This window comes from Mercenaria mercenaria, chromosome 2 (assembly GCF_021730395.1).
Source record: "Mercenaria mercenaria strain notata chromosome 2, MADL_Memer_1, whole genome shotgun sequence".
Lineage (NCBI taxonomy): Eukaryota > Metazoa > Mollusca > Bivalvia > Venerida > Veneridae > Mercenaria > Mercenaria mercenaria.
Genome location: NC_069362.1, coordinates 54281825 through 54295412, shown reverse-complemented (window position 1 = coordinate 54295412; position 13588 = coordinate 54281825). Strand labels below are relative to the sequence as shown.

General features: G+C 35.6%; 2 protein-coding genes across 2 annotated transcripts; both read right to left on the bottom strand.

Annotated features, from left to right (window-relative positions):
• Positions 1 to 247: 247 nt before the first annotated feature.
• LOC123545546 (uncharacterized) lies at positions 248 to 1554 on the bottom strand. Its single transcript, XM_045331878.2, has one exon. It carries the CDS (start codon positions 1029 to 1031, stop codon positions 375 to 377), a length of 657 nt encoding a protein of 218 aa, XP_045187813.2. The 5' UTR covers positions 1032 to 1554; the 3' UTR covers positions 248 to 374.
• Positions 1555 to 1853: 299 nt separating this feature from the next.
• LOC128549340 (uncharacterized) lies at positions 1854 to 2885 on the bottom strand. Its single transcript, XM_053525944.1, has one exon. The coding sequence runs from the start codon at positions 2883 to 2885 to the stop codon at positions 1854 to 1856; it is 1032 nt and encodes a 343-aa protein (XP_053381919.1).
• Between the last annotated feature and the right edge of the window lie 10703 nt (positions 2886 to 13588).

Below are 13588 nucleotides of genomic sequence, written 5' to 3'. Positions count from 1 at the left end.
AATTCCTGGCCACTTGGCATAACAGAATTAAGATCAAACTTCAACAGGTAAGTTTCGTTTAATCTTTCAATTCAATTATGCCAAGTGGCCAATCAGAATTATATGAGGTTTTAGAGTCCATGCAATCACTGTAATAACAGAGCAAACTTGTAATACAACAAAATATGTTTCAAGCTTGTTTAATTTGTTATGTACATATATACAACATGACAACAAAACTGTAAAGAATGCAAGCACGAATTTGAGAAACTGACTTTCGCGCTTACTAAATATAAGACTCTTTGTCGTATTACTAAACAACATGTAGTAAATTACAGATATCCTTATATGGCAAAAAAGTTTTCTACAGTACTACACAGTAATCTAACATTGTTTCATTTCTCCTTTAGTTTAGATAATAATGTATGACCAAATTCATCATTGCACTTTACTGGCCTGTCATAGAATTTTCTAAAATTACTTTTTCGTGTCCAGCCAGCAGTTTTCAAGATTGTGTCAATAGGTATATGTCCTTCAACTGCACTACATGCAGCCGCTCTTACACTATGAGGCTTGAATATAGTCATGTCTATGCCTGCAAATTTTAGCAATGTTTTGATCCACCTTGCTATAGTGGATTTTGTAACTGGATTATGAGGTTTCTTCAAAGCTACAAACAGTTGTGTAGACTGCCTTAATGAACTAGTAACAATCAAATAATGACGTAAGCATTCAACAACACACAATTTTTCATTTTGTTTAAACTGTTTCAAGAAAATTTCCTTGAGATGCCTGTTAGCGCTCGATTGCTTTAACATATCACCAATCCTAATTTTTACACCATCATTTATAAATTCAATGTTTCTAACATCTACAAAAGATAAAGTCTGGCATCTTTGGCCAGTTGTTAATCCTAACAGTATCACTAACTTGTATGTTAACGTTGTGAACTCTAGATTTTCATTATTCCCTAAATCGCTGATGAATTTCAGAACCCTTTCTACATCCCATGTGTTTTTGCAACGTGGCAAGCTAGGTGATTTTAAGAACATTGCCTTTAATAATCTTTTTACTTGCGTGTTTTCCCAACTGAATATCACTGGTAATTTCTAATAAACTTGATAGTTAGGATCTTGCTGTATTATGGCCGCTATATTTTAAACCATTATTATACAACTGTGTAAGAAACAACAGTACGTCCTTTACATTGGGATTAAATTTATCAACTTCGCTTGAATCGCAAAACTGCACCCACTTTTTGTAATACGCGCAAATACTGTTTGGCTGTTGATAATTGCCAGGATGACAAGAGTTAGGTCTGTAACTTCTGATGATAAGCCGTCACTAATGAGCTTTTCCCTGATATCGGGAAAACACCTAATCTCATTCGACTTAGAGCATGTTCTTGTCCTGGAGTTCTCGAGTTGTACAGTATTTCTCGCACAGGTGGCAGGAGATAGCTTTGTCCCGATATCATCCTGAGAAGTCGCGGAAACCATACTTGGGTTGTGAATACTGGTGCCACTAACACTGCTGTTGCCTGCTCCTTGTCCAGCTTCTGTAATACTGCTGCAATCAGGCTAAAAGGAGGGAAAATATATACACGATTAAATTTTTTCCAATTCAGAGAGAAAGCATTGACAGCATAAGCATTTGCATCAGGTGTGAATGACGCATATTTTTGCAGTTTTTTGTTAAGTTTTGATGCAAATAAGTCTATATCACAAGTAACATTTAATTTTCCCATCATTTTGTAGAAAACGTCTTGTTTAATTGACCATTCCATGTCACTAGAAGTTAATCTTGAAAGTTTATCGGCCATTACATTTTCAACTCCCGGAATATGGAAAACACTAAGAATAATACTTCTCTTTTCACACCACAACCAAATGGTGCATGTTCTTGTCCTGAGTTAGTTCATTTAATTCTTTAACTCGACCTCCCATTTTTGTGAGGTACTTGATAGCCACAGTATTGTCTAACATTAAATGAATATGTGCATTTGCGCAATTTTCACATAAAAATTGTAATGTGCAGAACGCTGCTTTGAGTTCGAGATAATTTATATGGTGAATTTTTTCTTGGCTTGACCATAAACCTGACACTTTAACATCATTAGTCCTGTCATAAGCACCCCACCCAAAATTTGAACTATCAGACTCTATATACATCACGGGGTCGGGTAGATTTATATGTCTAAATGAGAAGTCAATGTTCCTAATCCACCACTGCAGACAATGTTTACCTTCGTGTGTCTTAGTTATTTTTGAATCAAAATTTCCTTTGTTTATTTTTAATGCCGTGTCTCGTTCAAGCTCTAATTGCTTGTAATGTAAACCAGCGTATTGAACACCCGGTTCAATAGCAACTAATTTTCCTATCACCCGAGCGAATTCACGTATTGTAAATGTTTTAGACTGAATCAATGATTCGCAACATTGCTTAATATCTTCGCATTTTTCCGGTGTTGGTCGTACTATCATCTTAACTGAGTCTATTAAAAATCCCACAAATGCAATAACTTGCGTTGGTTCTACTACTGACTTTCCCGAGTGCACCGTAAAACCTAAGTCATCTACTAATGTCAGTGTGTCACGAATGTTATTTATGCATTCTTTCTGTGAATCAGACTGCAGAAAACTATCATCAATATATATTGCATTTGTGTGACCCATTTTCCTAAGTGTTGAGAAAACAGCCTTTAACATTTTTGTAAATAACCTGGGTGAGCTTGAAAGTCCATTTGGGAGAACTTGGAACTCGAAACATTTGTCATGAAATGTGAATCGGAGGTATTTCCTAAAATCTTTGTGAACTGGGATACTGTAGTATGCTTGTCTCAGATCGATGCTTGCAAACCAAGCATTTGGTTTTATCATTGTAAGAACATGTTTTAATGTCTCCATTTTAAAATGATGCTTTTTCACAAACTGATTAAGTGGTTTTAAGTTTAAGATTAACCTATGAGAGCCATCTTTTTTAGGCCTTAAGAAAATGTTTGACAGAACTTGATCTGGCGACTGGTCAACTATTTTGAGAACTTCCTGTTGCAAAAGTATTTTAAGCTGCTCTTGAATAATTTCTTCCTCTTTCTTAGAAAAAATAATTTTTGGAGGTGAACGCACAATATCAGGGATATTCTCACAGTCGAATTCGATTTTGCAACCATGTGTTACATTGTTCAAAACCCACTTGTCGGATGTTATTTTGTACCAGGCTGAAATATTGTTAGAAATATTGCCTGCCTTGAAAAATTCCCATTTATTGCACAACTTTCCATATAACACATGAGTACTTACATTACTGTCTAATTCTTTTGATTCCGGGCTTGTCCTTGAGGTCTCGGCCCGTTCACATGTCTGTGAGACAGGCCTTGCTTGGATAAAAAATCCTTCCCTGCTTGTTTGAAAGGACGCTTTGCTTGTGATGGCCCATATGTGTATGATGATGGCCGATGAAAGGATGCAGTTCCCTTCCTTGAATCTTCCTTGTGTCCTTCATTGTGCCTCTTTTTTACTTTTTTGTCGGGTTTCGCAATGTCCTTCCCAAGCTTTTTCATGTCAGATATGCTTTTTACTCTCTCTGACAGATTGTCACCAAATAAATTTTTTGAAACTGGTGTTTGTGGCTGGCAAAATTTGCTGAAATCAGATTTAAGTCCAGGCTTTAGCATTTTCCTTCTGAAATTTGTTATGTCCCTATGTGCATATGTTAACAACTCCATACATTCAAAAGCTTGGCCGAACCACTCTGTGCTCTGTTCCGTTTTGCACTCCAGAAGCGAATCCATCATGCAAAGTAATGGCACCATCGCTTTCCCGAGATACTGTTGAGTTGTCTGGAAACCACAATCTTGCATTCTAAGTGGTTTGGAAAGAACGTCGTCATTCCACATTTCTTCGTTAATTTTTGGTGGCGCAAGCAGTGGACAATTTTCGGGGTATTTTATTGCCTCACAGCGTTTTTTCCCTTTTTCAATGTCATAATTTGCGTTAATGGAATTCGTCACCGCTGTTGCTAACGTTTCATTAACGGGTGCACCTAGTTCCTCGTTACCGTCCACTTTTAATGTTATTGATTTTAACTTTTTAAGTTTTTCATCTTCCGCATACTGATTGCCGACCGGAAATGAGTCTTCGGTGTCGGCCGTATTTAACTCCTCGTCACTTACATCCGACTCATTTTCAGAGTCGGAAAGTGGCGCATCGTTTCCCGTAGAACCAGCTGCCTTCAGTTGTTTCTTCGTTACCAACGAATTGATCTTTTCATTCATTGATGCCAGTATTTCGGCAAAATCCTTCATATGTTTTTCATGTGAATCGAGGCGTTGATTCATTGATGAAATATCTTTCCTGTGGTCTTTCGTTTTTCCCACGCTATTGATTGGTGAGATCTCATCGCGGGAACTGTTCCCTTGTTTGATTGGCTTACTCGGTTTGTTTACCTCCCGAGTAGCGTAGTCCCCGCCGGAGAGAATGTTTTCCTGCACAGTGATTGGCTGAGCTACTTTCGCGGTATTTATATCACGTGATTGGTCACTTTTTGCCGAATCGCGCTCCGCGCTTGACTGATTACAAACCAAGGAATGTTTTGTATTGTTTTGCTCTTGTGCAAAATAGTCGTTGTTTATTATATAAACAACGTTTTGTTCAGGGTCAAACTGTCCCTCATATTTGATGGCACCTTGTGTGCTCTCGCTGGCCATAATGTGTCCTTGAGAAACACCAGCTTTAACAAATGTTCCAGTCTCTAAAATCCAGACAAATTTTCACCGATCACGTAATTTCCAGAGTTTAACACAATATGTCCGGTTTAACTCTCTAATTAAATTAGGTAAACGTTTATGTACAGTTAATAATGAATTTAAAATCCAGCAAAATTTACAAATATGTAGCATTAAAATGCTTAATTATCCGATTTCGTTTTAACATTTAAAGTCCAAGGTGTGTTCTTTGTCCGAAAGCCAAATTGATACTGAGGCTTATCAGCATCCGGCAGTCACATGTTCATCTCATATAATTCTGATTGGCCACTTGGCATAATAGAATTAGTAGTGTAGTAGTTTTGGTGGTTTGGTTTGCTTGCATCTTCTGCTGTGTAACCTCTGCTTTTTATACATAATATTTACTTATTGTATCTTTCACCAATATCATCTTTAATGAGCTAACTTTACAGTTTATGCCAGCTCATAATATACTGGATTTTATCAGCAAAATAAAGTATTTAATAACTTTGAATAACAGTCACAGTGCAGAGGGCAAGATTTTTTTTTCAGTGATGAAAAACGAAAGATAATCTAGCAAAAAGTAGGGATGGGAACGAATACTGAAATCAATATTCGAATATTCGGTTTGCCATATTCGAATATATTCGAATATTCGGTTAGTTTTAATGGAAGCTTTAAATTCTTATTAAGTGATTGGCATATACACAACGTATTCATTTGTTTAAAGCGTGGATCATCGTAACTTAGGCCAAAAAAATGTTTGTTTCGGGTAACCCGATCCTACATAGCGAAGCCCGCCGATCCTAGCGTTTTATTTCACGATTCTTTCAGTATAATCATGAACATATTTAACTAATTTAGTGTTTTAGCTTCAAAATGATACAAAAAATCCAAACGATTATAATTTAGACCGTCGCAATTTTATCTAAAAATAGCAGGTCGTCCCATTTAAACACGTGACGCGCTGTTGTATTACCGCCGCCATTTTGAAAAATTTCAATCGGCGTGTAAAAATCGTCGTGTAAAATGCAAATCAGGCTGACTTAAACCTCCTTCAACACGAACTTGTGCATCAGTCATACGTTTTTCTTGACTTTATTATTAACTACTTCAAAATTTAATTCGAATACGGCCGATTGCGGATGAAAACCGATTCTGCGGATGGTCTGCAACGTCGTACAAAATATTGTGAAAAGATCGACAATATCTACAAGTTTGGTATTGTTTTCGAAAAAAAAAATCTACAACTTGTTACATAAAACAGGCGCCAATAAAAATGAACAAAAGATAAAAAGATATCACATTTACGCCTAATACAAACTGTTAATCCGTAGCGATGACCCCAGGTAATTATGCATTGCAATTTTCTTGTTAATTGGACATCTTTTGACATGCATCTGACACACTGACGCCTGTTGCAAACTGTTAATAAGTAACGATGGCCCCTGCCAATTATGCATTGCTATTTTCTTGTTAATTGGACATCTTTTGATACGTGATAAACTAACATGACATGGTTTTATTCTGTATGTCTGGTTCATATTGCCCAAAATCAATGAAACTTATTTTGAAAAAAAAAAATACAATAATTTACGAATATTCGAATTTGATTTTCATATTCGAATATTCGACCGATTTTCGAATATTCGAATATTCGAACATTCGTTCCCATCCCTAGCAAAAAGTAATCTGAAAATTTACCTCATTTAACTCTGTGATTTGCACCTTTTTATAATACACTTAGTGCAAGTACTGAAGTTGCTTCTGTAATTTGCACCTTTTTATACTACACTAAGTTCAAGTACTGAAGTTGCATCACTTTTTGTCAAAATGTTGTCTCCAATAAAAAGTATTCTTTATTATTCTTTATACACTTATGAATTCTATCGAAGTTACAAAAGAAATGGACCATCTGTCTGAGATTTTGCCAACACTACCAGCTGCTTTATGCCAGACAGTCCCAAGCCTGTGTAAAGTGTGAGGGGTCACCATTGAAATAAAAATGTAAAAACAATCTGCTGTTACAAACATTTATTTGTTCTGCAAACAACTAATGTTTTGAATAAAATTTAATGTCAAAGCACCTTTGATATTGTATTACCTTTCTATGGCAAATTTGTAAGTTGAATCTATTGAAAACAAAATGTGAGTAAGACAATCTTTAGACAATTTAATACTTTTAATACTGTCACTTTTATGAAAGGAGTATTATTTATGTACAATAGTATTATTTCCCGAAAAATATATATTTTGAAAAGTGTCTAAAAAAATTTGGACACAATCATCGTCCATCCACCCGTGTAGAAAGAGAGAAAAAAAACGTTAAAGATTATCGGTAATTATTCAGTGATAAACTAAGTAATGTTGACCTTGTTTTCATGATTAATTTACACCCCCTCTAAGAGCTAAAAGAAGTGTGTCAGTATCTTGACATCTGAAGCGGAGATCAAAGCGGTATTTTTGCTCGAGATTGTCATGGCATTACGTCATGTTTTCGCGCCATGTGACACATCACTGTCTGATCGTACCGCATCGGTTCTTAAAATTGCTTAGAAATAGAAATCAATAAAAAATTTCTTCTTTAATTTGTTATCAAAAGCGAATGTGCTATATCCCGTATAAAAGGTAAATGTCTCAAACGATAGTTACTATAGTGGATATCCTACCTCTGTGACCTATTTGCCCTCAAGGAATTTACATTATTGTTTGACAAGAAAAACTTTTAAATTGTTGGTCAAAAAATACATGTACAAAGATTCATTTAAAACTTATTAAAAACCGCAGTGACATCACATTGCTTTATTTTAAAATCGCATTTCTACTTACGTTCACGAGGTCACGTAACCTATTCTGCCGCACTAACAGAAATCTGTTTGCCAAAAATCGTCTTACTCCATGTATTGTAATCGCAGCCGCTTTTTCATTATTTAAGATTTTTTTATTCTGTTTTTAGCTCACCTGTCACAAAGTGATAAGGTGAGCTTTTGTGATCGTGCGTTGTCCGTCGTCCGTCCATCCGTGCGTGCGTGCGTCCGTTCGTCCGTAAATTTTTGCTTGTGACCTCTCTAGAGGTCACATTTTTCATGTGACCTTTATGAAAGTTGGTCAGAATGTTCATCTTGATGATATCTAGGTCAAGTTCGAAACTGGGTCACGTGCCTTCAAAAACTAGGTCAGTAGGTCTGAAAATAGAAAAACCTTGTGACCTCTCTAGAGGCCATATATTTCACAAGATCTTCATGAAAATTGGTCAGAATGTTTACCTTGATGATATCTAGGTCAAGTTCGAAACTGGGTCACGTGCTATCAAAAACTAGGTCAGTAGGTCTAAAAATAGAAAAACCTTGTGACCTCTCTAGAGGCCATATATTTCACAAGATCTTCATGAAAATTGATCAGAACGTTCACCTTGATGATATCTAGGTCAAGTTCGAAAGTGGGTCACGTGCCATCAAAAACTAGGTCAGTAGGTCAAATAATAGAAAAACCTTGTGACCTCTCTAAAGGCCATATTTTTCATGGGATCTGTATGAAAGTTGATCTGAATGTTCATCTTGATGATATCTAAGTCATCTTTGAAACTGGGTCAGGTGCGGTCAAAAACTAGGTCAGTAGGTCTAAAAATAGAAAAACCTTGTGACCTCTCTAGTGGCCATATATTTCATGAGATCTTCATGAAAATTGGTCAGAATGTTCACCTTGATGATATCTAATTTAAGTTCGAAAGTGGGTCACGTGCCATCAAAAACTAGGTCAGTAGGTCAAATAATAGAAAAATCTTGTGACCTCTCTAGAGGCCATATTTTTCATGGGATCTGTATGAAAGTTGGTCTGAATGTTCATCTTGATGATATCTAGGTCAAGTTTGAAAGTGGGTCACGTGCCATCAAAAAGTAGGTCAGTAGGTCAAATAATGAAAAAACGTTGTGACCTCTCTAGAGGCCATATTTTTCATGGGATCTGTATGAAAGTTGGTCTGAATGTTTATCTTGATGATATATAGGTCAAGTTTGAAACTGGGTCAACTGTGATCAAAAACTAGGTCAGTAGGTCTTAAAATAGAAAAACCTTGTGATCTCTCTAGAGGCCATACCCTTGAATGGATCTTCATGAAAATTGGTCAGAATGTTCACCTTGATGATATCTAGGTCAGTTTTGAAACTGGGTCACGTGCCTTATAAAACTAGGTCAGTAGGTCAAATAATAAAAAAACCTTGTGACCTCTCTAGAGGCCATATTTTTCATGGGATCTGTATGAAAGTTGGTCTGAATATTCATCTTGATGATATCTAGGTCAAGTTTGAAACTGGGTCAACTGCGGTCAAAAACTAGGTCAGTAGGTCTAAAATTATTAAAATCTTTTGACCTCTCTAGAGGCCATATTTTTCAATGGATCTTCATGAAAATTGATCTGAATGTTCACCTTGATGATATCTAGGTCAGTTTCGAAACTGGGTCACGTGCGGTCAAAAACTAGGCCAGTAGGTATAAATAGAAAAACCTTTTGTCCTCTCTAGAGGCCATATTTTTCATGAGATCTTCATGAAAATTACTGAGAATGTTCACCTTGATGATATCTAGGTAAAGTTCAAAACAGGTTCACGTACCTTCGAAAACTAGGTCAGTAGGTCAAATAATAGAAAAACCTTGTGACCTCTCTAGAGACCATATTTTTCAATGGATCTTCATGAAAATTGGTCAGAATTTTTATCTTGATATATCTAGGTCAAGTTCAAAACTGGGTCACATGAGCTCAAAAACTAGGTCACTGTCAAATAATAGAAAAAACGACGTCATACTCAAAACTGGGTCATGTGGGAAGAGGTGAGTGATTCAGGACCATCATGGTCCTCTTGTTTAAAAAAGACTTAATACATATGCAAACTCTATTATGTAATATTTTTTAAAGAAAAAAACATGGACATATAGTCCCGGGCAGAACTGTTTAGTTTGATGCAACAGTCAAGTTTGGGGCCAATATATAGTAATAATAATATAGTTCTGTATTTCATCGGAAATTGGTGTTTTAGAGTTGGTTATTTTAGTGCTACTGATACTGTGTTAATACAAGTACATGCTAATAAGTCAAAACTACTCAATTTAAGGCATTTGCGCTACAATTTAGATGCGCTAATATGAGTACACTTACCGGTACAGTAATAGGTTCGAAATAGGGCTTAGCTATTTGGCCTGTAGGATTCAAACCATGGCAAAAGTTGAACTTCACCAAGTGATCCACATCCTCCTGTTAAACTATAACAATGAAACTTTATCTGCATAGAAAACCTTTTCATGCTCATCTACCAAGTTTATTCAAATCATGACCCCTGGGGTCACATAGACATACATAGTAGTAAACTTAAAATCTTCTGGAACCACAAGGCAGAGACCTTACATATATTGCATGTAGCATATTTTTCAGGTGAGCGATATAGGGTCATCATGACCCTCTTGTTTGTACTTTCTGGTCAAAAGTCTGAATTTTAAGCCCATAGTATTCATCATTTATTTACTTTTAGAAAGAAATAAGTAACTAAGATCGCGCTGTTTGAATTTTTACAAATGATTATATGAAAATTCGACCATTTTTATAGAATTTTGCCTACATTTCTGTCGATATCTTATTAAAATCATTATAGAATTCAAAAAGTATTATTTCTCAAGGGGTGTTGAAAACTTGAAGCGAAAATATTAAAAAATGAATGCACGTCACACGTGCTTGTGGAATGGAAAAGTACCGGCATGACGTTTTGATATCTTTATCTGTTTCCAGTCAATCCAGGTAGCGACTGAACCATCTCAAAGTTTGTTGACGTTTTGTAGATGTAATTTCTGAATTTTGGTAAAGTAAGGACGTAATAAAAAACCACTCGCCCAATTGGTCGAGTACACAGCGAGGTCCACTCGTCCTACTCAGACTTAACTCGCCAATGCGAGCAGGCGAGTGGAATTTTACATCCTGTTAATGCCGATAAATGTACGGCAAAACACGATATTTTGCACGCGTTAAACTCCCTTCCTGTGAAATTACGTCCAGGTGAAAATACACTAATTTTATTTTCTTTGGGGCTGTAAACAACCGACCGGCGGAAAAAATAAAATAAAACTCGGGAAAATGAATTTTAATTTTATTCCACTTTTGCAATATTTAGGACCAGCGCTCCCGTAAAACGAAAAATAAAAAAAAACTCTGGCCTTAGATTTACTGCTCAATGTCACATAACTGAAATACAGGAAAATGGTGTCAAACCCCAAAACTAACAAACAGTGAGAATACTGGCACTATTTAAAAATGATTCACAGACATTTTGTTTGCATAACCATCTACCTAAACTGTTCAAGCAAGCGGTGTAACTCTGGTGAGCGATCTATGGCCATCATGGCCCTTTTGTTTTACATTTTCTGTATGTTGAAGTGTGAGAATTTATCAACCAATTAATCACTCTTCAAGTTTTAATAGTATATGTTTGTTTTTGTTTAAGACACAGTAAATCATTAAACATGTGGTTGTAAGTGAAATCACAATTTTCTTTTCAGTAAAAGTAAAGGGCAGTGATATTCTGGACTTTTCCTCAGAGAGAGCGCCTGAACAAAGTGTATGATTCAAGTGATCCTGACCAGTCACACAAGACTCCGGAAATGGTAACAAGATATAATTTCTATAGTAATTTTGTGAAAAATCAGTTTTTTAACAGAATGCCTGAACCATACTTTGAGACAGTACATTTAGGACTTTGATGTCATACAGACTACAAATACACAGATCTAGGTGACTGTAAAATCATAGATATTCGAGGCAGGGTTGATTTACATGGATTATGTAATTGTATCAAATCCGCAAAGTTCAATTCGAATGAACAAATGAAACTTCCTTTTATTTTACACAAATTATTGTACCCGCAGTTATTGTTAGGGTTAACAATGAAATTTCATGCCTTGAAATCAGATGATCTCACATTAAACATTATTAAGCTTTTGGTGTCAGAGACTTAGGAGGCATTTGGTAGGAAATGCCCATATTGCTGGATGATCTTTCACAGAGTTATTGCCCTTTGATTATTCAGCATTACTATTCTATAGTACCATTTCTTGCATGGAAAGCCTCATCTAATGTACTTTGTTACCAAAGTATTTGAGTTGTATGATTTTGGCAAGAAAGTTAGCTAAGAAGATGTCAATATATGCTGTGAAATGTGTGGTTCCCGTAGTAAGATATATAGTCAAGACTCAGAATGTCTAGTAAGACTGCTCAAACCAATAGTGTTCAAATTTCCATACAGGTACAAGATGCTATATAGAGATTGAAGAAAACTTTGATTTAATCACTTATTAACAAAATGAAAAGATCTTTCATTTCATTATATTATTTTCCTTGTATCTGTGAAATTAAAGATACTATTGGATATGATACAGATTTGGTTAGGGGACACTTCTATGACGTTTGAATCAATTCCTTTGCCTCAGGGAAACTGTATGTAAATTTATCTTGGGCTTAGAATATTTTCATCGAAATTCTTAGTTGAAAAAGGGACACTAGACTGCCGAAGTGAGATATATTTTGTTTTTAAATGTTGGTGTAAGGTGTTAAATAGCTTTTAATACTGGTGAAGTTATAAATACGCTGGAAGAATGCTTCAGTCCTTAGTGTGGCGCGAACTGCGAATTCCTACTTAAGTCTAATTTATCAGCTCTTGCATATATAAAATGTACATAATTTTGCGTTAGGTATTTCATCTTACATCTTATGTCTAAGGTATTAGGCATTAGATATTTCATCTTATGTCAAAGGTATTAGGAATTAGGTACTTCATCTTATGTCTAAGGACTTTAGTCCTTTAAAAAACAAAACAAGAAAAAACCCCAGAAAAAGACAGAAAATAAGAAATGGGTTTTATTTAGTGTGTTTATGGGCAGTAATGAAATACATAATGCTGCATATGTCCTTTTGCACCAGTTTAAGCAATCCTCTATTTTTAGGAACAGCCAAACCCGGACTTCCTTTTACAATAAGTATATTTTAACTAAGTCATGGTCTGGTTTTGTTAACCCAAACCACAATACCAGATGTACAACGTAACATGTTTAATAACAATCCTAGGTCTGATGACTCTAGTTTAAATACTTTTTGAGATATACATGACATATATTCGGACAGACGTACTGACAAGAACTATTTTAGGACTCCCATAAAACAACAAGAAACAAAAGCTGTCTGTTGACAGTGCACTCGACTATTCGAAGAATTGATGGAAGTAAGGGTTCAAAATATTAAGATTTTCTGAAAAAGAAAAAAATATAGATAAGACAAACAATCTACCTGTATTTGTGGATCTGGATACATCTTGCATTATATGGCAATGTGTGGCAATGATGGTAAGCAAGTGTTCAAAGTTTCGAAGTTATATATCAAACATTTTAGACAAAATATGGAATTGTATGCGAAACGTAACTAATTTTTATGCCAAAAGAAAACGCCATGACTGAGCTTAAGACCTTGTCCTATGTAGTCTTTCCTACATATGTTTACTATGCAAACAAGTGGTCATCACAAAAAGTTGGATAAAGGTATTTCTATTTCTGTCTCTAAGAGCTTCAGAAAGGGATCAACTGCCCCGTGTTTAAACTACAGACAACGTTTGATGAAAATTCAACAAAAGACTTCATGAAAAAAAAATGTTTAAAGGTATTTCTGTGTTTAGCTCTAGAGGACCCTACAAGGGGACCATTGCGCGTTTTGAAACAAATTTGGAAATAACCTTATAATGGTGGTACAGACCAGGTTTGATCAAGATCCATCATGGTGTTCATAGCAGAAGTCATTTAAAGCTTTTTTCTAGTTTTAGCTCTAGTGATCACCAAAAGGGGTAAAGTGCCACAAGCAGT